The sequence below is a fragment of the Hesperophylax consimilis genome, chromosome 17 (assembly GCF_061612785.1).
Source record: "Hesperophylax consimilis isolate HC1 chromosome 17, BYU_Hcon_1.0, whole genome shotgun sequence".
Taxonomy (NCBI): domain Eukaryota; kingdom Metazoa; phylum Arthropoda; class Insecta; order Trichoptera; family Limnephilidae; genus Hesperophylax; species Hesperophylax consimilis.
The window spans coordinates 33891437-33918939 of record NC_142852.1 but is presented as its reverse complement, the minus strand read 5'-3'; the positions used below and the strand labels follow the sequence as shown (position 1 = coordinate 33918939).

Sequence of the window (27503 nt, the reverse complement as noted above, 5' to 3'; positions counted from 1 at the left end):
CCCTGATGTATAGCAGTGAGGCGTGAAACTGGCAGAGAAAGGGTCAAATAACACTGTAGTAATGAGATCCCTAAGGCACATTTGTGGTAATACCTGTAAAGAAGCGGTCCACAATGGGTACCTACCCTGATGTATAGCAGTGAGGCGTGAAACTGGCAGAGAAAGGGTCAAATAACACTGTAGTAATGAGATCCCTAAGGCACATTTGTGGTAATACCTGTAAAGAAGCGGTCCACAATGGGTACCTACCCTGATGTATAGCAGTGAGGCGTGAAACTGGCAGAGAAAGGGTCAAATAACACTGTAGTAATGAGATCCCTAAGGCACATTTGTGGTAATACCTGTAAAGAAGCGGTCCACAATGGGTACCTACCCTGATGTATAACAGTGATGCGTGAAACTGGCAGAGAAAGGGTCAAATAACACTGTAGTAATGAGATCCCTAAGGCACATTTGTGGTAATACCTGTAAAGAAGCGGTCCACAATGGGTACCTACCCTGATGTATAGCAGTGAGGCGTGAAACTGGCAGAGAAAGGGTCAAATAACACTGTAGTAATGAGATCCCTGAGGCACATTTGTGGTAATACCATGTATCGTGTATGATCGTGTAAGTAATGTGAAGATTCACAATATATTTTAATGTAAGAGTAATGAGTAATATTAAAAAAATGAAAAAAAAGTGTAAGGAGAATATGTGAGTATTAAGAATCTCTTCAAATTACTCGTAAACCTGATAAAAACTGGACTGCAGGCCTTTAACTAAAGAATTGATTTTAAACTTTTAGTAAAAAAGAAATGTATAATCGCGACAACGGAACACGTGCTCGCATTATTATTATTACGAGGGCAAAAGCAGGTGCATACATATATTAAACACATGCACCTGCGATAATACTAACAGATATCAGTTGTGTGATAAGGTAACCAACCACCTTTTTATACAAAGCTTGCTGTTTGATGCCAAATGGCTTAATGTATGTGAATGATTATAGAGAAGTTTAATCGATCGTGTTACAATCACTAGGAGGAATAAGAGAAGAAATGTCTTACCTTAGGATGATGTTGGTTTGTTTTGTGTATTGTTGCTTTCTTGAAGATTCCATATAACTACAATTTATACCTTATACAATCACCATTAATGTTGTATTTTCACCACACGACGATCCGAGCAGCGAGATAACTGGGCTGCAGCTGCAGCGTAATGTAGGTATCATTAATTAACTATTTTATTTATTTATTTATATTTTAAATGTATATTTACAGAATAAAAAATTCCAATAACAAAAATACATTATACAATCATAATTGCCTAATTAGCGATTTAAATTTAATAATGCTCAGGTGGAAAATGTCGATGTCAGAGGCTAGTGAGTTTAGAAGGCCTATCATTCTTCCGAGAGGCATTGCTAATGGTAAGTTAGTCCTACATCTCGGAAGAATGAATGGTTTGTGTCTACGCGCTCTTGCGAAGTTATCAGGGACGTAAAATAAAATTTTATTCAAAATTTGTGGATTGTTGATGTGACCGTTCAACAAGTTATAGGCCATCATCAGCAACGCAGCTTTCCGCCTGTTGACAAGACTATCGATACCTAGCATTCCGGAAAGGAAGGCAGATGGGTATAAATAGGGATAATACCCGAAATCTCTAAGATAAAGAAAACGTAGAAACTTCTTTTGTACTTTCCATAGAAGTGTACGTTGCATCCCCTGGTCCCCATATTATTGAGCCACTTTCCGAAATACTACGTACTAGGCTAAAATATAGCAAGCGAACCACGGCAGAGCTGCAGAAATGCCTGGAGTTACATAGCACAAATCCAAGCATTCTCAAAGCCCTGCTGCATATCGTTTCAATATGAACGTGAAATGTTAAGTGTGGGTCAAAGGTTATTCCTAAATCTTTCGGTTCAGAAATATGTTTAAGAGAACATTGGGACATCCTATAGTTGAAGTAAATCACAGTGTTTGCTCTAGTATGGCACATTATGGGGCATTTCTTAAAATTAAAACCTAATTTGTTAATTTCACTCCATACCACGATAGCATTTATGTCTCTCTGGAGCTGTGCGCAGTTTTCTAAGGTCCGGATTCTTAAAAATAGCGTCAAGTCATCTGCAAATAACAAAAATTTCGCAAACTTTATAGCATGAAGAATGTCATTAATAAAAAGGGAAAAAAGTAAAGGTCCAAGATTAGACCCTTGAGGAACCTCAGAGTTTGTGGGAAATACGTCGAGTTAGAAATACCAAATATTATATGTTCCTGTTTATTTCTCCTCACTGTAAATATTAAGATGATTGCAAAAATTGACGTTTTTATGTAACTAAATGTTATAATACACAATATATATATTTTTTTATTTTGGTACAATGTATAACATTTCATAGTACAATCCAGTAATGTTGGCCTCACTGGGTGGCTTACCCGTGCTGAGGCCTCCATCTTATAATACAAAAATATATATGTAATGTTGGTAAAGAAAAAAAAACATCTGATTAAGATAAATTTAAACTAAAAATATATATATCAAATTAAAGTAAAATCAAATTTAAATAAAAAGAAATATATTTAAAATCGGTATATTTATATTACATGATGTTTGTTTGTGAGTGATGTGTGTTTTATATTGGTTTTGTGTGTTACGTGTAGGTTTTATTATTTTGTGTTATGAAAATTTGATGATATTGTCTTTTTTCTTCTTTAATCCGTTTTGTAATTTTGTGTCTGAATTTATTTTTGTTTTTCTCAATTTTATTTTCAAGTGTTAGACTGTTGAAAGCTTTTATAGCATGGTATTGATAGCGTCTTTATCCAAAGTCAAAAGTGTATTTTAGTAGTGTTTTAATGTATATTAGCGTATATCTAGTACGGCACAGCTGTTGAATATTTGGTCTGTATCAGTCGGTCTATGTTTTTTAGTATTACCTTTAAGATCGTTTTCTGTGCGATTTCTATGTAATTGATAGCCGACTTTCTTGCTAGTCCCCAACCAATAATTCCATATTCTATTATTTTTATTTTATATATGTTTCTTATGTTTAGGAAAATGTGTATTGTTTTGAGGAGTTTATTTATGATTTGTTTGATGTGAGGTATCTATCTAAGGTTATGGTCAATTACGATTCCTAAATACTTAATTTGTTCTGTTTTTTTCTAGAGGAGGGCAATCGCAGATGTTGGTGTTTAAACATTTGTGTATTTTTATGGTGTTTGTGTTGTTTTTTGGCTGTCCCGTTCTATTAATACTGTGTGTTGTAAATTTTGTTTTCGATATGTTTAGTATAAGTGTGTTTGAGTCTAGCCATGACTTGCGAGATTCCTAAATTCAATACGTTATATACATTATTCCAATCCTTAGATTGAGTAAAAACGATTGAGTAGAGTAAAACTGTGTCGTCAGCATAGCTAACTATTTCACCGTCTATTTTCATGTTACAAATTTCATTTATGTAAATAGTAAAAAGAACGGTCCCTAGTATGCTTCCTTGTGGAACTCCATGTGTAATCGGCAGTGGTATACTAGTATGGTTGTTTATTTTGAATTGTTGTGTTCTGTTACTCATATGATATTTTAATAGTTGGAGTTCCTTGCCTTTGATACCCATATTTTCTAATTTTTTTAAAAGTGATTTGTGGCAGATTGAGTCAAAGGCTTTAGCTAAATCTAGATATCGCTATTCATTTATACCCTTGATCTAAGTTGCTATGTATATAACCTATTGTACTTGCCAAAGCTTCTTTTGTGCCTATTTTTTTCTAAATCCATATTGTTTATCTCAGATTAATTTGTTTGCTACCGAGTATTTTATAATTTGGTTTTTTAATACTCTTTCGAAAATCTTTGAAAGCGAGTTTAACAGAGTGATTGGTCTAAAGTTAGTTATTTCCATTTTGTCTCCGGATTTATAAATGGGGATAACTAGTCCTTTTTTAAGAGTACTAGGAAAGCAGGAGTGTGTTATACTAAGGTTGATTAAGCGTGTTATAGGTTTTAAAATTTCATTTTTTAATATCTTATGTAATCCGTTGTTTTTTCATCTAATCCAGGAGTAATTCGGTTTTTTAAAGTGTTTATTATTTTGTCAATTTCCTCGTCCGAAGTTGTTTTATTGTAAATCTGTGTTGTGTCAGTTTTGTATTGATGTTTGATCTATTTGCTCGTATTATGTATTTTACGTTTCGCTAAAACTTTTCCTATATTTGCGAAGAAGTTGTTCACATGATTTGCTATAATTTCTGTATTTGTATTGGGATCTACTTTTTTGAGTTATTATTTAGATGTTCTATAGTATTTTTATGTTTGTATTTTTGTGTGTATGTAACTTCTTTTAATATTTTCCATATTTCCTTTGGGTTATTGTTTTCTTTTTAAAGTTTTTCTCTATAGTACAATTCTTTAACTACTCTAATAATTTCCATGCAGATGTTTCTATATCTTTTATAGTAATTAAATTGTTCCAAGTCGTACAGTGTATTTTTAATTTGATTGTGAATTTAGTCTCGTTTACGAATACAGTTAATTATTCCCTGTGTTATCCGTAGTTTAATATTGTTTGCTTTGTGTTTGAGTTTTACTTGTTTAAGCTTATTAGTATTATTATTTATTTCTTGTGCCAACATGGTATTAAATTTATCCCAGGCCACTTCCACATTCTCTATTTGGTATATCGTACTCCAGCCGGCTGGCTGGACTGACGGCCGGCATAGTCCAGTGGTAACGCATTGGACTGCCATTCCGAAGGTCGCGGGTTCGAACCCGGCGTGCGCAAATAAATTTTATTTGATTAATTTGTGTTATTTCACAATTAATTAATTAAAATAATATATAGTATATTTGCGGCACGTTCCAGAGTGGAAGATACTACCAGTATCGCCCTGGTGTAAGACCACCATTCAGAATTGAAACGTTGCTCCAAATGGCTTTAGCCGTGTTTAGTGACTAGATCTGAATAGCCAGGTACTTCCCCACCTTCCTCTTTCCCTTCCCCACTTACCTTCAGCCTCACAACATCCCCCAATTGGGGATGCCATAGTCTCACTGGCTCCAGACGGGAGCAGTTGGGACTCTTGTAAGGTATTAACTATAAAAAAAAAAAAAAGTCTATTTTTTGGAGTTTTTCTTTCAAGTTTGAGTAGTTAATTACTTTTTTGTGAATGTTTTATGTTGGTTAGTTAAACATAATAATATATTTTTAATAAACACAAACATTAATTACGCCCGATTTAGCGTTTTATGAAATATTGAAAAAATTAAAAAAAGATAAAGTGTGCATTTAAGAATAAAGATATTTCGTGGATCGGTTGGTGGCAGTAGGCATCAATTGAACTATGTATAATTATTCTAAAATGCATTTGATAGTCCAGAATTACTTACATTGATAAGCTTTCGGATTCCACTACGTAATACTAGAAGTCGGGATTTATTTCAGCGCAGAAATTCAGGGACTAACTACCATATGTATTCCTCATTACCCAGAATACTTGTGGGGAGAAATAATTACACCAAATCAAGTGGACGTCTTTAATTTATCACTTAACAAATACAAATGATTGTTACTGAGGCAGTTTAGTTATATATAATAAATAGATACTATATAATTTTTACTATTCTTAATAAATTAATAAATACAGGGCTTTTTTGGAAAGTTCAGGATCATGTCTAAACTAAAAACTTACCTTTTTAAGCTGTCGTACCCTTAAATTAAATATACCATTCCTAAGAGAAAGTCCAGCTATATTCAATTTTTCAATTAAGTCCTAAATCCTGTATCTAAATTTCGCCAATAAACAATTAGATAATGTTAATTAAGTGTTAATCTCAAGTGACCTACCAGGTAAGTATTGTACTGTATATTATCTCCATAAATGGTTGAGTAATAACGTGGATCACTGCGGAAATGTATTATAAGTTTGTACAGCGCCCTTGAGGTGATTTTACACAAAAACGGCGCTATACAAGTCATCCAATTATTATTATTATTATTATTATGCGGTGGTTTAGTAAGGTAAGTTAGACAGGTCAGCTGGTTGGAGGCGGAGGCTGTTGTTGGCTGGTGGTGTCCTTCTTGGGGCGGTTGTGAACTAGCTTGTTGTGCGTCCACAGGGCGGCCGTGTGGCGGAAGGTCTCGGCGCAGGTGGGGCACGAGTACGGCCGCTCCCCGGTGTGGATCATGCGGTGGTTTAGTTAGGTAAGTTAGACAGGTCAGCTGGTTGGAGGCGGAGGCTGTTGTTGGCTGGTGGTGTCCTTCTTGGGGCGGTTGTGAACTAGCTTGTTGTGCGTCCACAGGGCGGCCGTGTGGCGGAAGGTCTTGGCGCAGGTGGGGCACGAGTACGGCCGCTCCCCGGTGTGGATCATGCGGTGGTTTAGTTAGGTAAGTTAGACAGGTCAGCTGGTTGGAGGCGGAGGCTGTTGTTGGCTGGTGGTGTCCTTCTTGGGGCGGTTGTGAACTAGCTTGTTGTGCGTCCACAGGGCGGCCGTGTGGCGGAAGGTCTCGGCGCAGGTGGGGCACGAGTACGGCCGCTCCCCGGTGTGGATCATGCGGTGGTTTAGTTAGGTAAGTTAGACAGGTCAGCTGGTTGGAGGCGGAGGCTGTTGTTGGCTGGTGGTGTCCTTCTTGGGGCGGTTGTGAACTAGCTTGTTGTGCGTCCACAGGGCGGCCGTGTGGCGGAAGGTCTTGGCGCAGGTGGGGCACGAGTACGGCCGCTCCCCGGTGTGGATCATGCGGTGGTTTAGTTAGGTAAGTTATATTTAGTCGTTGTTCCCGCTTCATCATGTCTATTGCCTTCCACTACCTGCTAGGAACTTGTATTATCACCAGATTCATAGTAATTTTAGGTGTCAATAAAACTAAATTAGATATTGTATTAAAACTTATATTATGCCAAAGTTTATCACAGCACCACGTTAATCTAAAATATAATAACTATGTTACGCAATACTACACTTATCTAAAATATACTAAAAATGTTTCGTTTACCATATGATAATTATAATGATTCCGATATAAATTATAACACAAATGTTATTTATGATCTAAATAATCTAAACAAATACAATTGGGGCTCATATAGTCTAAAAATCATACATCAGAATATCAGAAGCATTTCAAAAATCGATGATTTTTTATTATTTCTTGATCAATTTAATTACTCATTCGATGTTATAATTTTGTCGGAATGTTGGATAAATAAAGAATACACCTCCAAAATTATACACAATTACTGTGAATATCACACTAACATAAGTTTAAATAAATCAAGTGGAATCGTTGTTTACATCAGAGACGGAATACAAGCACAAGTAGATGAAATTTTATTATCACAAGCAAACTGTCTGAAAATTGTTTTGAACAACAACTTATGTATCTTTGCAATCTACAGATCACCCGCTTTCCAAAACATCGACACTTTTTTGAGCTCACTTCAAGCAATCATCAATACTTCAAAAAAAATAGAACGTCAAATCATCATAGGCGATCTCAATATTAATACTATTCCCGAATACCACCGTCAATATAACGATTATTTATGCCTGCTTACTGAAAATGGATTCATTCAGACAATTAAGAGCCCTACTCGAGAACAGGGCATGAGTAAATCTTGCCTAGACCATATCAATGTTAAAAATGTTAACCTAATCGACTCATTTGTTTTTCACACTACAATTTCAGACCACTACACCACAGCTCTCTGTCTTAAAAACAAACCTCCCACTGATGCTAAAATTAAATATGTCCCTCGAACAAATTACAATAACTTGGTCGAAGACTTGCGATCAGAAAACTGGCAAAACGTTCTAGACCAAATTGATACTGACTCAGCAATGAATGAATTTATCACAAAATTACATTCATATATATCTAAACACACTAGTCACATACACATAACAAATAATCAAGTAAAACTCACACCTTGGATCTCCCCTGGCCTTGTCAAATCTATTCACAGAAGGAATCAATTACACGAAAAGGCGAAAAGATGTCCTGAAAATATTTTAGTACAAGCTCATTATAAAAAGTATAGGAATTTATGTAAACATTTAATTAAATCGACCAAAGAAAATTATTATAAAAAAATTATTTACGAAAATAACTGTACGCCAAAACGTCTGTGGGAAGCTTTTCGTAATATATCTAAAACAAAAATTAATAAATCTTCCGAAATTAAATCGTTGTACATTAATAATATAAACTGTTCGGACCCAAAAATTATGGCAAATTTTGCCAATAATTATTTCACATCAGTGGGAGTCACTCTTGCGAAAAAAATTCTTGATAAACTTAATACTACTGAAATTGATCTCGCTAAGTTTACTACCTCTAATTTCGGTCATAAAATAGACAATATAGAAACAACGACAAACGAAGTCATGAAAATAATTGACGATCTTAAGTCATCAAATGCTTGTGGTCCTGATAAAGTCTCATCAAATCTGTTAAAACTTATTAAATCCTCAATCGCAATACCGATCGCGTTCATCTCGAATCTAAGTTTTAAATCAGGAATATTCCCCAATCATTTAAAACATTCAGTAGTTATATTGCTTCACAAAAATGGTGACAAATCGCATGTACATAATTACCGGCCAGTTTCTTTACTAAATTCGGTCTCGAAAATTATAGAAAAAATTGTAAAAAATCGCCTTAGCTCATATCTGGAAGATAATAACATTCTTTCTAATAGACAATACGGCTTCCGACCAGGTTTAAGCACAGAAAACGCTATCACTAACCTGACAAAAATCATCTCTAATAATATCGATGGAGGAATTAAATGCACTGCACTATTCCTGGATCTAGCCAAAGCGTTCGATACTATATCACATAAAATTCTGTTGAAAAAACTACAGTGCGTTGGAATACAGGGTCAACTATTAAAGTGGATGGTTAGTTATTTAGAAAACAGAAGCCAAAGAGTGAACATTAATGATACTCTAAGCGATTCAGCAAATATTAAATTTGGTGTACCTCAGGGAAGTACTCTAGGGCCAATTTTGTTTAATATATATATTAATGAGCTATGTAACAGTTCCCTTGCCGACCACATTATTACCTTTGCAGATGATACGGTCTTGTTATTTGAAGGTAAAAACTGGAATGAAGTTCACAGTAAAGCAGAAGCTGGTATAAACAGTGTTAAACAATGGCTTGATAATAATCTACTCACACTCAACACGGAGAAAACAAAATTCATCCGCTTCAGTGCAACTCAAGCGGGACAGCCGAAAGAAACACAAAACATTATTATACACCACTGCAATAACCCAACTACTTGTAATTGTAACACCCTAGAATGCGTAGATAGTATAAAATATCTAGGAATTATGATAGACAAATTTCTGAGATGGGACCTACATATAGACTCAATTTCCACAAAAGTCAGAAAACTTACTCATCTTTTCCTGGGCATTAGAAATATTCTCTGCATAAAAGATCTGAAATGTTTATATTATGCTCTGTGTAACTCATTACTTGAATATGCATCTTTGGGATGGGGCGGATGTACCAAAACAATACTGGATCCCTTAGCAAAAGCACAGAAATCACTATTAAGGGTCATCCTAAAAAAACCATTTAGGTACCCCAGTGATGTATTATTCGAAGATATACGAGTTCTTGATGTAAGGCAACTATACATAAAAAAAATTATATTACACACTCAAAAACAACGTCACCACTACCCTTCCATTGATCATTATCACGACACTAGACATTCAAGGAGGAATCCAGTTGTTCCACCTACTACTTTGACATCCTTTGCCCAAAGACAATTCTATTACCTTGGTCCAAAATTATTCAACCTCTTACCCGATTTATGGAAATCGAAAAGCATAAGCATTCTGCGTAAATTAGTTTATTATTGGCTTCTAGACTTAGGAAGAGTCGAAAGCGAACTTATGATGACCAACAGATAAACAAAAATGTTCTGTACTCACATTTATTCATTGTTATTGGCAGTTAAATAAAAAAAATCCTACCATGCATCTGATTTATACAATGCGATTGATAATTTTTGTGATTGCTAATGTTTATACAATATGTTTTCATGTACCTTGTTTATATTTTTCTTGATTATGTATATTATATTATATGTACCTTAATTATGTAAATTAATACACAGCACAGTAACAGCGATCAAATTAAGAAACCCACTTAATATTTTTCTTATATTGTAACTGTAAATTGAATTAATCCAATATGTTATCATGTACCCTGATACAGTGTTCCTTAATTGCATATTATTACATGTACCTTGATAAAATTTATTAGGTGTTTTCATAAAAAAAACTAATATTCGGGTGTACAAATATGTCTGAAAAAGTTTTTATTTTGATTACTTTGATAAATATATATGTGTATAGACTATATTACTAGCGTAACTATTAATGTTAAGTATGGAAATATAATTCATAACAGCAGCGTGTACAAATGTTAACTAAACCAGGCAATTTGGCTGTCCTAAAACGGGAAAATTTCCTAGTTGGACAGCCAAAGCTTCCTTAATATGTGTGTAATTATTTGTATCTAATAAATAAATAAATAAAAAATAAATAAATAAGTTAGACAGGTCAGCTGGTTGGAGGCGGAGGCTGTTGTTGGCTGGTGGTGTCCTTCTTGGGGCGGTTGTGAACTAGCTTGTTGTGCGTCCACAGGGCGGCCGTGTGGCGGAAGGTCTCGGCGCAGGTGGGGCACGAGTACGGCCGCTCCCCGGTGTGGATCATGCGGTGGTTTAGTTAGGTAAGTTAGACAGGTCAGCTGGTTGGAGGCGGAGGCTGTTGTTGGCTGGTGGTGTCCTTCTTGGGGCGGTTGTGAACTAGCTTGTTGTGCGTCCACAGGGCGGCCGTGTGGCGGAAGGTCTTGGCGCAGGTGGGGCACGAGTACGGCCGCTCCCCGGTGTGGATCATGCGGTGGTTTAGTTAGGTAAGTTAGACAGGTCAGCTGGTTGGAGGCGGAGGCTGTTGTTGGCTGGTGGTGTCCTTCTTGGGGCGGTTGTGAACTAGCTTGTTGTGCGTCCACAGGGCGGCCGTGTGGCGGAAGGTCTCGGCGCAGGTGGGGCACGAGTACGGCCGCTCCCCGGTGTGGATCATGCGGTGGTTTAGTTAGGTAAGTTAGACAGGTCAGCTGGTTGGAGGCGGAGGCTGTTGTTGGCTGGTGGTGTCCTTCTTGGGGCGGTTGTGAACTAGCTTGTTGTGCGTCCACAGGGCGGCCGTGTGGCGGAAGGTCTTGGCGCAGGTGGGGCACGAGTACGGCCGCTCCCCGGTGTGGATCATGCGGTGGTTTAGTTAGGTAAGTTAGACAGGTCAGCTGGTTGGAGGCGGAGGCTGTTGTTGGCTGGTGGTGTCCTTCTTGGGGCGGTTGTGAACTAGCTTGTTGTGCGTCCACAGGGCGGCCGTGTGGCGGAAGGTCTCGGCGCAGGTGGGGCACGAGTACGGCCGCTCCCCGGTGTGGATCATGCGGTGGTTTAGTTAGGTAAGTTAGACAGGTCAGCTGGTTGGAGGCGGAGGCTGTTGTTGGCTGGTGGTGTCCTTCTTGGGGCGGTTGTGAACTAGCTTGTTGTGCGTCCACAGGGCGGCCGTGTGGCGGAAGGTCTTGGCGCAGGTGGGGCACGAGTACGGCCGCTCCCCGGTGTGGATCATGCGGTGGTTTAGTTAGGTAAGTTAGACAGGTCAGCTGGTTGGAGGCGGAGGCTGTTGTTGGCTGGTGGTGTCCTTCTTGGGGCGGTTGTGAACTAGCTTGTTGTGCGTCCACAGGGCGGCCGTGTGGCGGAAGGTCTCGGCGCAGGTGGGGCACGAGTACGGCCGCTCCCCGGTGTGGATCATGCGGTGGTTTATTTATTTATTTTTTTTTTTTTTATTTATTTATTTAACGCCCAGAGGGCTTTTACATTGTTGGTAGTATAATTTTAATTTGACAAATACTTTCAAACATAAAAAATAAGAATAAAATTACATTTGATAAAAGCTATGCAACAAGTCATACAAACACAAGAAACAAAAACAGAAAATTACAGCTATTTGTTGGTTTACATGATGTGTTTAGGAGTATTGTTGAAATAAATGTTTTAAATGATCCACAAAACTTGCCAAGTTGGTATTAGTTAGGTAAGTTAGACAGGTCAGCTGGTTGGAGGCGGAGGCTGTTGTTGGCTGGTGATGTCCTTCTTGGGGCGGTTGTGAACTAGCTTGTTGTGCGTCCACAGGGCGGCCGTGTGGCGGGAGGTCTCGGCGCAGGTGGGGCACGAGTACGGCCGCTCCCCGGTGTGGATCATGCGGTGGTTTAGTTAGGTAAGTTAGACAGGTCAGCTGGTTGGAGGCGGAGGCTGTTGTTGGCTGGTGGTGTCCTTCTTGGGGCGGTTGTGAACTAGCTTGTTGTGCGTCCACAGGGCGGCCGTGTGGCGGAAGGTCTTGGCGCAGGTGGGGCACGAGTACGGCCGCTCCCCGGTGTGGATCATGCGGTGGTTTAGTTAGGTAAGTTAGACAGGTCAGCTGGTTGGAGGCGGAGGCTGTTGTTGGCTGGTGGTGTCCTTCTTGGGGCGGTTGTGAACTAGCTTGTTGTGCGTCCACAGGGCGGCCGTGTGGCGGAAGGTCTCGGCGCAGGTGGGGCACGAGTACGGCCGCTCCCCGGTGTGGATCATGCGGTGGTTTAGTTAGGTAAGTTAGACAGGTCAGCTGGTTGGAGGCGGAGGCTGTTGTTGGCTGGTGGTGTCCTTCTTGGGGCGGTTGTGAACTAGCTTGTTGTGCGTCCACAGGGCGGCCGTGTGGCGGAAGGTCTCGGCGCAGGTGGGGCACGAGTACGGCCGCTCCCCGGTGTGGATCATGCGGTGGTTTAGTTAGGTAAGTTAGACAGGTCAGCTGGTTGGAGGCGGAGGCTGTTGTTGGCTGGTGGTGTCCTTCTTGGGGCGGTTGTGAACTAGCTTGTTGTGCGTCCACAGGGCGGCCGTGTGGCGGAAGGTCTCGGCGCAGGTGGGGCACGAGTACGGCCGCTCCCCGGTGTGGATCATGCGGTGGTTTAGTTAGGTAAGTTAGACAGGTCAGCTGGTTGGAGGCGGAGGCTGTTGTTGGCTGGTGGTGTCCTTCTTGGGGCGGTTGTGAACTAGCTTGTTGTGCGTCCACAGGGCGGCCGTGTGGCGGAAGGTCTCGGCGCAGGTGGGGCACGAGTACGGCCGCTCCCCGGTGTGGATCATGCGGTGGTTTAGTTAGGTAAGTTAGACAGGTCAGCTGGTTGGAGGCGGAGGCTGTTGTTGGCTGGTGGTGTCCTTCTTGGGGCGGTTGTGAACTAGCTTGTTGTGCGTCCACAGGGCGGCCGTGTGGCGGAAGGTCTCGGCGCAGGTGGGGCACGAGTACGGCCGCTCCCCGGTGTGGATCATGCGGTGGTTTAGTTAGGTAAGTTAGACAGGTCAGCTGGTTGGAGGCGGAGGCTGTTGTTGGCTGGTGGTGTCCTTCTTGGGGCGGTTGTGAACTAGCTTGTTGTGCGTCCACAGGGCGGCCGTGTGGCGGAAGGTCTCGGCGCAGGTGGGGCACGAGTACGGCCGCTCCCCGGTGTGGATCATGCGGTGGTTTAGTTAGGTAAGTTAGACAGGTCAGCTGGTTGGAGGCGGAGGCTGTTGTTGGCTGGTGGTGTCCTTCTTGGGGCGGTTGTGAACTAGCTTGTTGTGCGTCCACAGGGCGGCCGTGTGGCGGAAGGTCTCGGCGCAGGTGGGGCACGAGTACGGCCGCTCCCCGGTGTGGATCATGCGGTGGTTTAGTTAGGTAAGTTAGACAGGTCAGCTGGTTGGAGGCGGAGGCTGTTGTTGGCTGGTGGTGTCCTTCTTGGGGCGGTTGTGAACTAGCTTGTTGTGCGTCCACAGGGCGGCCGTGTGGCGGAAGGTCTCGGCGCAGGTGGGGCACGAGTACGGCCGCTCCCCGGTGTGGATCATGCGGTGGTTTAGTTAGGTAAGTTAGACAGGTCAGCTGGTTGGAGGCGGAGGCTGTTGTTGGCTGGTGGTGTCCTTCTTGGGGCGGTTGTGAACTAGCTTGTTGTGCGTCCACAGGGCGGCCGTGTGGCGGAAGGTCTCGGCGCAGGTGGGGCACGAGTACGGCCGCTCCCCGGTGTGGATCATGCGGTGGTTTAGTTAGGTAAGTTAGACAAGTCAGCTGGTTGGAGGCGGAGGCTGTTGTTGGCTGGTGGTGTCCTTCTTGGGGCGGTTGTGAACTAGCTTGTTGTGCGTCCACAGGGCGGCCGTGTGGCGGAAGGTCTCGGCGCAGGTGGGGCACGAGTACGGCCGCTCCCCGGTGTGGATCATGCGGTGGTTTAGTTAGGTAAGTTAGACAGGTCAGCTGGTTGGAGGCGGAGGCTGTTGTTGGCTGGTGGTGTCCTTCTTGGGGCGGTTGTGAACTAGCTTGTTGTGCGTCCACAGGGCGGCCGTGTGGCGGAAGGTCTCGGCGCAGGTGGGGCACGAGTACGGCCGCTCCCCGGTGTGGATCATGCGGTGGTTTAGTTAGGTAAGTTAGACAGGTCAGCTGGTTGGAGGCGGAGGCTGTTGTTGGCTGGTGGTGTCCTTCTTGGGGCGGTTGTGAACTAGCTTGTTGTGCGTCCACAGGGCGGCCGTGTGGCGGAAGGTCTCGGCGCAGGTGGGGCACGAGTACGGCCGCTCCCCGGTGTGGATCATGCGGTGGTTTAGTTAGGTAAGTTAGACAGGTCAGCTGGTTGGAGGCGGAGGCTGTTGTTGGCTGGTGGTGTCCTTCTTGGGGCGGTTGTGAACTAGCTTGTTGTGCGTCCACAGGGCGGCCGTGTGGCGGAAGGTCTCGGCGCAGGTGGGACACGAGTACGGCCGCTCCCCGGTGTGGATCATGCGGTGGTTTAGTTAGGTAAGTTAGACAGGTCAGCTGGTTGGAGGCGGAGGCTGTTGTTGGCTGGTGGTGTCCTTCTTGGGGCGGTTGTGAACTAGCTTGTTGTGCGTCCACAGGGCGGCCGTGTGGCGGAAGGTCTTGGCGCAGGTGGGGCACGAGTACGGCCGCTCCCCGGTGTGGATCATGCGGTGGTTTAGTTAGGTAAGTTAGACAGGTCAGCTGGTTGGAGGCGGAGGCTGTTGTTGGCTGGTGGTGTCCTTCTTGGGGCGGTTGTGAACTAGCTTGTTGTGCGTCCACAGGGCGGCCGTGTGGCGGAAGGTCTCGGCGCAGGTGGGGCACGAGTACGGCCGCTCCCCGGTGTGGATCATGCGGTGGTTTAGTTAGGTAAGTTAGACAGGTCAGCTGGTTGGAGGCGGAGGCTGTTGTTGGCTGGTGGTGTCCTTCTTGGGGCGGTTGTGAACTAGCTTGTTGTGCGTCCACAGGGCGGCCGTGTGGCGGAAGGTCTTGGCGCAGGTGGGGCACGAGTACGGCCGCTCCCCGGTGTGGATCATGCGGTGGTTTAGTTAGGTAAGTTAGACAGGTCAGCTGGTTGGAGGCGGAGGCTGTTGTTGGCTGGTGGTGTCCTTCTTGGGGCGGTTGTGAACTAGCTTGTTGTGCGTCCACAGGGCGGCCGTGTGGCGGAAGGTCTCGGCGCAGGTGGGGCACGAGTACGGCCGCTCCCCGGTGTGGATCATGCGGTGGTTTAGTAAGGTAAGTTAGACAGGTCAGCTGGTTGGAGGCGGAGGCTGTTGTTGGCTGGTGGTGTCCTTCTTGGGGCGGTTGTGAACTAGCTTGTTGTGCGTCCACAGGGCGGCCGTGTGGCGGAAGGTCTCGGCGCAGGTGAGGCACGAGTACGGCCGCTCCCCGGTGTGGATCATGCGGTGGTTTAGTTAGGTAAGTTAGACAGGTCAGCTGGTTGGAGGCGGAGGCTGTTGTTGGCTGGTGGTGTCCTTCTTGGGGCGGTTGTGAACTAGCTTGTTGTGCGTCCACAGGGCGGCCGTGTGGCGGAAGGTCTCGGCGCAGGTGGGGCACGAGTACGGCCGCTCCCCGGTGTGGATCATGCGGTGGTTTAGTTAGGTAAGTTAGACAGGTCAGCTGGTTGGAGGCGGAGGCTGTTGTTGGCTGGTGGTGTCCTTCTTGGGGCGGTTGTGAACTAGCTTGTTGATCGTCCACAGGGCGGCCGTGTGGCGGAAGGTCTCGGCGCAGGTGGGGCACGAGTACGGCCGCTCCCCGGTGTGGATCATGCGGTGGTTTAGTTAGGTAAGTTAGACAGGTCAGCTGGTTGGAGGCGGAGGCTGTTGTTGGCTGGTGGTGTCCTTCTTGGGGCGGTTGTGAACTAGCTTGTTGTGCGTCCACAGGGCGGCCGTGTGGCGGAAGGTCTCGGCGCAGGTGGGACACGAGTACGGCCGCTCCCCGGTGTGGATCATGCGGTGGTTTAGTTAGGTAAGTTAGACAGGTCAGCTGGTTGGAGGCGGAGGCTGTTGTTGGCTGGTGGTGTCCTTCTTGGGGCGGTTGTGAACTAGCTTGTTGTGCGTCCACAGGGCGGCCGTGTGGCGGAAGGTCTTGGCGCAGGTGGGGCACGAGTACGGCCGCTCCCCGGTGTGGATCATGCGGTGGTTTAGTTAGGTAAGTTAGACAGGTCAGCTGGTTGGAGGCGGAGGCTGTTGTTGGCTGGTGGTGTCCTTCTTGGGGCGGTTGTGAACTAGCTTGTTGTGCGTCCACAGGGCGGCCGTGTGGCGGAAGGTCTCGGCGCAGGTGGGGCACGAGTACGGCCGCTCCCCGGTGTGGATCATGCGGTGGTTTAGTTAGGTAAGTTAGACAGGTCAGCTGGTTGGAGGCGGAGGCTGTTGTTGGCTGGTGGTGTCCTTCTTGGGGCGGTTGTGAACTAGCTTGTTGTGCGTCCACAGGGCGGCCGTGTGGCGGAAGGTCTTGGCGCAGGTGGGGCACGAGTACGGCCGCTCCCCGGTGTGGATCATGCGGTGGTTTAGTTAGGTAAGTTAGACAGGTCAGCTGGTTGGAGGCGGAGGCTGTTGTTGGCTGGTGGTGTCCTTCTTGGGGCGGTTGTGAACTAGCTTGTTGTGCGTCCACAGGGCGGCCGTGTGGCGGAAGGTCTCGGCGCAGGTGGGGCACGACCTGTGTTTCCTTTAAATTTGGCGATACTGAGATCATCGTGATATCAGTATATTTTAAATATGGTAATTTAGTTGAACCGCATATTTTGAGCCTCACGCGTGCCTTGCATAAATTAAAAGGCCGAAACATAATTATTGGAGGTGACTTCAATGCGCGCTCGCCTCTCTGGTTTGACTTTAACGGAAATCGAACGGAAAGATCCTATGCCGTCGAAGATCTTATCTCAGCGCAAGGTCTGTTCATCCTCAATGAACCAGGTACGTTTTCAACATTTTCAGGAACCGGTGGCGAAAGCAACATTGATCTCACTCTTTGCTCTGGATCTGTTGCGTCAAAAATATCAAAGTGGACGGTTCATGAGTGTGCGATAGTTTCTGATCATAGATTGATAACTTTTTCAGTGGGAATTACAAAGACAGAAGCTCCACAATCATCTTGGAACTTTAGAACCACTAGGGCGAATTGGGATAGCTTTGGGGATGCGCTGCGTCAATCTTTAAGGGGTTTTCATGACGTAGCCGCTAGGGAACCGGACAACTTGGGGAATTTCTTCAACGCGGCGGTGGTATCAGCCGCTGAAACTTCTTTGGGCAGATCAAACCCAAAGAAATTAATTAGGACGCCGTGGTGGACACAAGAGCTGACTTTGCTGAAAGGGGCCTACAAAAGAGCCTATAGGGGCCTGGTAGTGGTTAGGCGGAGTATATGCTCGCCTGAAGAAGCGGCTGCACTTCAGGCCCGTTTTAGGGCTTCCCGTGGCGCCTATCGTTCGGCCGTCCTCTCAGCAAAACGAGCTGCATGGCATAGTTGGGTAGATGAAGTGGGTAACGCCAACCCGTGGGAAATCCACAGCGCTCTTGAAAACTCGGGAAAAGGATCAGAACGATACTTATCGAGCGTTCTGCTCGGTAATAGCGAAGGGAATGCAGAGAGTGTTGACATAGTCTCCACTCTTGAGACACTTCTGGGCAAGTTAGTTCCTCTAGACTCAGTTAATGGGGAAAGTGTTCACCATCAACAGGTAAGAAACCTGTCACGGCTTCCACCTAGAGACCTCGCCCAGGGGGACGGCGTACCACCATTAAATCGAGCAGAGGTTGAAATCATAATTAAGGGTTTGGGTCCGAAGAAGGCACCGGGATTTGACAGATTGAACGGCATAATAGCGAAGAATGTTTGGATCCACGCTAAAGAGGAGCTTTATCAAGTGTTGGAAACGTGCTTGCGTAGAGGAGTATTCCCTACAGAATGGAAGAAAGGCGTGCTCCGGATTATACCAAAGGGGAACAACAAGCCGAGAACAGATATCGGAGCCTACAGACCCATCACTTTACTTCCAATCTTAGGTAAAATACTGGAAAAAATCATCAAACATAGGCTCCGTCTCACCCTGTCTCCACCCTGCGGCCGCCAATTTGGGTTCATCCCCGGTAAGTCCACTGAGCACGCCATTAAGTATGCGCTTGAATGGGTGAGGGTTTGTACCAAGAAGTATGTAATTGGAATATTTTTGGACATCTCGGGTGCCTTCGATCATGCGTGGTGGCCGATGATTTTAACTAAGTTGAAAAGTCGTAATTGCCCGCCTTTACTGTTCAATATTATTAGTGATTATTTACGTAACAGAAAGGTTATTGTGATGTATGGTGATTTTTTCATCATACGTGACGTTAACATGGGCTGTCCACAAGGGTCAGTCCTCGGGCCTGACCTGTGGAACATCCTTTTTGACGACTCCTCTAGGTTACCCTTGCCTGAAGGATGCATATCGGTCGACTACGCAGATGATAAGTTTCTTTTGGTCTCAGGGGACAGCAGAAAGGAAGTGGAGAGTAAAGCAGAAGAGGGTCTGCGTGAAATTCTTGAATGGGGTAAGAGAAACAGGCTGAACTTCGCTCCCCATAAGACCGTGGGACTCTTGATGAAGGGTATGCTCAGTCGTGCCAGAAACCCTACCATCAGAATGGGAGGCTCCACTATTCGTTTCGTTGAAAGCACCAGGTATTTAGGCGTCACTTTAGATAGATCTTCTTCGTTCCTAGCGCACGTCAAGAGCGTTTCTAGCAGGGCCCAGGCCCTATTCTTGAAATTGAGAAGGCTCTCAACGGCTGAGTGGGGATTGCGGACTCCGGCACTTCGCCTCATATATAGGGGTGTTTACGTGACGCATGTCTCGTATGCAGCTTCTGTGTGGGAGCACCGGCTGGATAATGCATTGATCCACTTGGCCCTCAAGCGGGGCCAACGGACTCCCCTGTTGGCTCTTTCGGGCGCATATAGGACTGTGGCTAATGATGCATTACCGGTTCTGGCTGGTACACTGCCGATTGACTTGGAAATAAGGGAAGTTTTGACAAAAAAGGCATTGACAAGAGGTAAGGCCGCTGTCCACCTGGGGGTCGAACTGACACCTGTCCACCTGGGGGTCGAACTGACACCCGGTGGAGCGGTGTCCCTTCCTGGCTTATTGAAAGCCATGCGAGATAGAACGCTGAGTGTATGGCAAGAGCGATGGGATAGGTCGACGAAGGGTAGATTGACTTTCTCTTTCTTCCCTTCAGTTAAAAGCAGAATGGAAGGGGCGCACATAAAACTGGATCACTATATGACGCAATTGGTGTCCGGTCATGGGGAGCTCAGGGGGCGGCTACATAGTCTCGCCTTGTCTCCTCATCCGAACTGTTCATGTGGTGACACTAACCAGACAGCCGAGCACATTCTGTGGCACTGCGAGTTGATGAAGGATGCCCGAGAGGAAATGTTGGATGGCTTGAGAGGGATTACAAGACCGGCATGGAATGCCGATCTCGTGTTGAACAGAGAAAATTTTGAATGCTTCAAAAAGTTTGTAAAGTCCTGGGTAGAGAGATGGCCTGTGCTAAGAGTTGCTGATTTAGATTAAAATCATCTTTGTTTCAGGTGCCAAGCGTATTGTTCCTGTCACTCCACGGTTACTCCTCTTATAACAAATTTAATATTGTTTATGCGCGATTGCTTTATGTTTTATTTTTATTTTTATATACTCATTGGTTTTACTTTCTTTGTCTTATGGCATGATCGCAATGCATTTATTATTTTATTTGTTTGTTTTATTATTTCTTATTCATTTATTGTGTATACTGGCTTTTTACACCGTTTTTGCCAATTCTTTACACTGTTTTTTTTTTAATGCACATTCTTCCTTTTACTTTTGAATTTGGGCCTTATTTATTTATTAGGAACGCGTTGATAATGATAATACTGTTTCTTTTTGTGTTTTAGCTCTTTAATACTATGTTAATCTTTTTTTTCCCTTCTTTTTTTTCTATTATGAACGGTCAATTTGTTGTTGATCACAACTTATTTTCTACGTTTGTTATTTGCCTTTTTATTTGTTACTAACAAATTGGTTTATGAATAGGTTGTCGAACTGAACTCTATCGTACTGTATTGTTCATTTCCCCACCACGGGGGCGGATAGACCCTGTTCCTGCATCCAGTAAGATGACATTAATCCGGGGCGGCTGTCCCACGAACCACGGGTGCCTCCCCCGGCATCATGAGCGGGCCTGGGGAATGTTTGCGCGAGCCCGGTCCCCTTCCGTCCTGCCTCCGGTGACCTGAGGCTCACTTCATTCCCTAGGGTCTTTGGGAGTATCTCCCCCCCCCCTCCCCCCATTTAAATTTCTTCGAGGGTACTCTCGGAAAACTGGCTAAGGGACGCGTGTGCTTGGGATCGTTGTGGCCAGGCCGCTTGCCACGCTCATTCTTGCCGGGACCGCCCCGTGATAGTGGGGTAAACTGCCCTCGATACGCGGCTTGTATATTTTTATGTTTCAATCATACTTCCACTTATAAAATTTGTGCTCCTTATTTATTATTTAATTTTAGATGCCAAACCACCAGGCGAACACATTTCATATGTGTTCTTATTTTGTGTTACTATTAATGTAAGTATGCATACATTATTTCGTACTAACAATCATGCATGCAGGGACATTGGAGGGTCTAGATTCATTTTAAAATAAATGTAGCTTCTTTTTACAAAATTAGAGTCCTGACGTGTGCGGCTAAGGAGGTTAAACAATCAGTTTCCTCACACAGCCGTCGGGAAAGGGTGGGTCCCCTCCAATGGGGCACGAGTACGGCCGCTCCCCGGTGTGGATCATGCGGTGGTTTAGTTAGGTAAGTTAGACAGGTCAGCTGGTTGGAGGCGGAGGCTGTTGTTGGCTGGTGGTGTCCTTCTTGGGGCGGTTGTGAACTAGCTTGTTGTGCGTCCACAGGGCGGCCGTGTGGCGGAAGGTCTTGGCGCAGGTGGGGCACGAGTACGGCCGCTCCCCGGTGTGGATCATGCGGTGGTGCTTCAGGATTGTGCGCGTCTGCAACACACAAACATACATACATTTGGGGAGGTGAATAAAACACAGCAAATGCACTATTGCTACATTTATAATGAATTCATCAAACTCCCTTCTTATCCGATGTTCACCAATATGCTGGTTTATAGAATTCACTGCATTTCGCTGATGAAGCGGTTGAGTTCAACAGGAGTTTAAACTAAATTCTACGGTACAATATTGGAGTTCAACAGAGAACAAACTCGTTGGCAGTAGTAAACACTTTGCATCAGTTAGAAAACAATGAAATACAAATATGTTAGTAAACAGAAATGAAAATTAATATCTATTTCATTATTTATTCTTCATGCCAAGTTTTGATGTAATAATATTTATTTATTTATTATTAATAATACCCCAAACTAGGCAAATGCCCGTATTATGGTGGTAACATAAATATGAATATACAGGGTGGCGCAGATGGATCGGGTGGTTTTGAAGTGGACTGTACGTCTGGTGTGGGGGAGCCAGGTGTTCGGCGGTCTTCGTGCTGTGGTGGGGGGGACGGGAAGTTTCAGTTGCAGACTGGCAGTCAGTCGCAATGGCTACGTGGTCCGTTGAACATCAGTGGAAGAGTTTATACGCAATAACGAGTCAATTTTTGCTGTGACGCGTGCCTTTCGCCGGCATTAATTCCTGGTGATGTGCTTGAGCGGGCAATGCGGAACGTTAAGGACCGACTCCAAGAATGCGTCGCTCGAGAAGGAGGGCATTTGATGGATGTAATTTTTAAAAACTAACTTTACTAATTTTTTGTTAATAAACTTCCATTGTAACTACACGTTTTGCACTTTATTTCAATCCAATACCTTTAAAATTGACAGTTTGACAAGTATTTTTAAACCACCTGATCCATCTGCGCCACCCAGTATAAAAACAATAATACAATATTGTACATATATTGTAATACAAAAGGTTAATTCAAAAAAATAAATAATAAATATGTATATACACGATAACAGGGATAAAGTCGGAATGAATTCTCTTAAGGTTCTTTCTTCAGTCAGACAATAATTTCATTCAGGAAGCTTTCCGATTTCGTTCTGCCACTTTCTATGAGCCATACGGTAATTTGCTTTTGAAGAGGGTCTGTTTTAACCTTACTGCATTGCTGCTTGAACCCATTATACACTTTACGAAACAGGAATACATGGAAACGTTATCCAAACGATGTGTTCATTTTTGGTACTATCATCCTTTGTTCTGATCTTAGTCTTGTTGTGTAACTTTGATCTACAAGACTATGAAGCTTGGGATTGTTCGTATAGTACATTATGAGTGCATGTATATAAATCTGTCTTACGTCTAGTAATTTTGTTTCCTTAAATAAGGGTGTCGATGGATATATACAAGGTTTTTATCCATCACTCTTATTACAGCTTTTTTGCCAAATTGAAATGGGTTTTTTAGTTCCAAACTAATTAACCTATTTTAGGTTTATAATTTATGTTAGTGGTACACACCAAACAAAATAAATAAATATGCTGAAATATATCCAGAAAAAATTCCTCAGCTATGCTACATATGCAGACATATGTAATTTATCCAAGGTTCATGCACCAAATAGACTTACTTGAGGCAACAAATAGATTTAACCTAAAAACTAGACGTTATGCAAATCTTGCAATACTTAGTTTTAATATAATTAATAACTATAAAGCTATTTCAAGCAATATTTCAATTTGAACTAAAACTCATAAATATGCTGAAAGTGGAATCAATTCGATAAAACAGTGGCTTGACAAAAATCTACTAACACTGAATATAACAAAAACTAAATACAATATTACAAATTAAACTACAAGAACTAAGAAAAATATATTTCAATGTGTTCAACCCCATCTTAATGTATGGTTGCATTGGTTGGGGAGCGTCAGGTAGAACAATGTTAGATCCGCTTGTGAAGGACCGGAAATACGTTATTAGAGTCATTTTGCATAAACCCTATAGGTACTCTAGCGATCAACTCTACATTCAATTTAATTTACTTGATGTTCGTCAAAATTACATAAAAAGGGTTATTATTCACGTACACAAAAATCTTGATAAAATTGACCATAAATATATCACAAGAAGTCACACCCGAAAGGATCTCGTGGAGCCAGTCCCAGGGAGCAATACGGCAAAGTATCAAAAGTCGTATACATGTCTGGGACCGAAATTATATAATAAAATCCCCCAAGAATTAAATATTAAAAAAAGCAAAACGTCCTTCATGGGTTTTTTGTCTAACAGAATTTTATTTGTCAAAATTAAATATTCCATGTCTAAGTTATTTTATGCAACTAGTGGCCTACCTCAAGGGAGTCACTTCGGCCCCATTCTGTTTCTTATATTTATAAATGATATTATAAATTGTTTTTACGATGTAGAAGTTCTGCTTTTTGCCGATGACATCAAATTATACAAAAAAATATTTAATATAAGCGATTGCCAAATCTTACAGTCAAACATCGACAAATTACATAATTGGTGTGTAGCTAACAACTTATTCCTCAATATTGATAAATGTAAGACATTAACATTTTGTCAAACAAAGACCCCACTGTTATTCACATACACAATAGCAAGCGAAATCTTAGAAAAAGTCTACGAAATTCGGGACCTTGAAGTTATGTTTGACACTCAATTAAATTTTGTAAATCACACACAACAAATAACTAACAAAGGTGTGAAGACACTGGGATTTATAATCAGAACCATCAAAGACTTCGACTCGTTGGAGGTTATAAAAATCGTGTATCTGTCGCTAGTACGCAGCTTGTTAGAATACAATTCAATAGTGTGATCCCCATACTACCAGATTCATATAAAAAATATTGAATGTGTGCAGCACAAATTTTTACGATTTGTTAACTTCAAATTACACATACCTATTCAACGCATAAACTATACATTCTTACTAAATACATTCCCTAGAAAACAGAAGAAAAATAAATGACCTAACTGTTTTATTTAACACATTCTTTGCGGGAAACGAGAAAAATCGTCATTCGCCTTTTTACAGTAAGACGCGGGAGACGAGTTTACTCGTTTTGTTGCGCAAAGCGGTAAGGATCGGGAAACTTGTAAACAAGGGGTTCTAAATGGGTGCGGGGTCATGTGTTTTCTATTGTCGGCGGTACCCGATCTAACTACTTGTCAATACAATGAGTTTGAAACACAACAAAAAAATAAAAATAATAAAATCGTTGTCGCGTATGTTCCGCTCACAAACTACGCAGGGAAACGCGGTACATGTGCAAGTTTTGCAATGTGCCCCTGCATAAAGGAAAGTGTTTCGAACGCTATCACACATTGAAGCACTATTAGGTTATAGTTTTTTTTTATATGTATTGAAAATTTCTAAATAATCTTGTAATTTTGTATGAATAAATTTCGATATGTTATTTCCATTGTGAAATACTGTTTTTTCTATGATTTCCAAGAAAGTAGAAAGTTTTTGTTCATAAAAAAAGGAATTACACATACATTGCTAAGTAAATAAATAGAGACATCTTTTTAAAGTAAAACACTGAAAGTTTCATCGAAAAATATCAAATAGATCATAAGATATAAATATTTTGCGGAAAGTCTAATTTTGGCGCTAAAATCAAAAAAAAACCCGCGCTTCGCCCCCAATTTGGCGGTAAAATGCCCGACCATATAGTGTTAAGATTATTAACTCCAAACTAGACTGTTATGAACTCCTGCAATTCATAGATTTCAGAGTACCTACTCGAGCAACTAGGCAAAATGTATTATTCTGCAACAATAACTTTAGTACCAACTATCACATACATGCACCTATTTCTTACTTTCACACAGTTGGAAACAAATTCACCTCAAATATCGACATATTTAATATAAGTTCGTTTGTGTTCAAGAGATACCTGAATGACATTTTTATGTAGCATATTTAAAGAGCGATTGCGTATATTTGTTGTTTTCGTGTAGACATGTTGTGAACTTTAAAAAAATTGTTATTTTTGTGTTGATGTTTTAAAAATAAAAACCTTTTGTTATTATGTAAAAGCCACCCCATCAGGGTGTTTAAATTAATAAATAAATAATATATTTTCGAAGGAAGCAAATACTTTGGGGTGTGACATATTGAATGAAAAAAACATACACTTAGTAAGACACCACTTTATTTTTGAATTAATAACAATAGCCAACCGGGTTTCGCTTGTCCCAAGCTTCATCAGGACTAAATATCAACTAAAGCAAATTAGATACAGGCACATATAAATATAGGTAAATGAAAACAATGAGTGAAAGAGATACAAAACAGATAGAAAGAGATGCAAATAGAAAATGTGGAGACAAATTATTAAGGATGATGAGGAGGGTGGGGGGGAAGGAAATAACAGTTTCAGCGGCGGAATAAATTTAATATGGGACTATCAGATAAATTAATTTGGTTATTTATTATATTTAAATTATTATTAACTGCTTTTTTTATTTCAAGGGCTTCTAAGTTGTTTAATCTAATTCCAGATCCATTTTTATGCAATATTTTAGTTCCCGAGATTTTATCGAATGAATGATTAGATTCTATTAAATGATTCGCGAATTCTGAAAAGGCATTATTGTTTAAACATCGTAAATGTTCTTTTACTCTTAAGTTGACATTCCGGGCCGTTTTTCCGATATAAAAAGCAGAACAATCATTACAATTAAGTTTATATATGCCCGAGTGGCTTAGTTTGTCGTCTTTATCTTTAGTATTAATTAAGTATTTACTTAAATTATTATTAGTGTAAAAAGCGGGTTTTATTTCAGATGGGAATTTTTTAACGCTTAAAGAAGAAAAGTTATTTGTATACAGAACTCTACGCCATTGGAATGTTTGAATCCATAAAAGTAATTGCCCCATTCGCCCTGTAGTGTCTTGTTGTAATTCCCCCAATTTTAAATTATCTTCATTTATAACAAAAGTATTTAACGATGCCAATGTGTTTTTCCCAAAATATACTATCAAAAACTCATTAGCATTAATCGATGAACTAAAGGACCTGGTTCTTCCCAGTAATTGCAAATTAATATCTTTCGATGTAGTCAACTTATTCCCTAATGTACCTGTCACTGAAAGCAAAACCCTAATTTCTAATTTACTGAATAATTCTCACTTGTCTAAAGATTTAGCTAATGATTTATCTCGTCTTTTTAATATTTGTTTGAATCAAAATTACTTCCAATACAATAATGTTATTTACCAGCAGAGAGAGGGACTAGCAATTGGCGCTCCTACAAGCCCCCTTATCGCTGACATCTTTATGAATAACTTAGAAAACAATATTTTTGCTTCAAATTCACCTCTCTTAAAGAACATTTTACTATGGAGAAGATATGTTGACGATGTTTTTTGCATTTGGACAGGCACTGAAAGACAATTAAACTCTTTTCTTAAAATATTAAACTCCTTTCACAAACAAATTCAATTCACTGTAGAATTAGGTACTAACTTAACCTTGAATTTTCTAGACCTAACTTTAAGTATAATTAACAATAAATTTGAATTTAATATCTATCGTAAGCCCACGTATACTGATATTACAATTCACAATTCATCCAACCATCCTATATCCCACAAACATTCAGCATTTCACTCCATGATTCATAGATTGGTTACCGTTCCGTTGAATAATAATAATTTTTGCAACGAATTATCCATCATTAAACAAATCGCTTTAAACAACGGGTATGATACAAAATTAATAGACAATATTCTTAATAAAAAATTGAAACAAATAGCATCAAATAAATTCCTATTTAACAAATCTTATAACCCTAATAATATAAATATAAATCAAACATTCCAATGGCGTAGAGTTCTGTATACAAATAACTTTTCTTCTTTAAGCGTTAAAAAATTCCCATCTGAAATAAAACCCGCTTTTTACACTAATAATAATTTAAGTAAATACTTAATTAATACTAAAGATAAAGACGACAAACTAAGCCACTCGGGCATATATAAACTTAATTGTAATGATTGTTCTGCTTTTTATATCGGAAAAACGGCCCGGAATGTCAACTTAAGAGTAAAAGAACATTTACGATGTTTAAACAATAATGCCTTTTCAGAATTCGCGAATCATTTAATAGAATCTAATCATTCATTCGATAAAATCTCGGGAA

At 41.9% G+C, this 27503-nt stretch overlaps 1 protein-coding gene across 1 annotated transcript in view; it reads right to left on the bottom strand.

Moving 5' to 3' along the window:
• Window positions 1–20664: 20664 nt before the first annotated feature.
• The window catches only part of LOC149416472 (uncharacterized), a 33100-nt gene continuing 26261 nt past the window's right edge, over window positions 20665–27503 (bottom strand). The window contains exon 9 of the mRNA XM_089641712.1: window positions 20665–21362. Coding sequence (XP_089497838.1) covers window positions 21183–21362 — 180 coding nt within the window. The 3' untranslated portion in view covers window positions 20665–21182. The remainder of the gene's footprint in view (window positions 21363–27503) is intronic.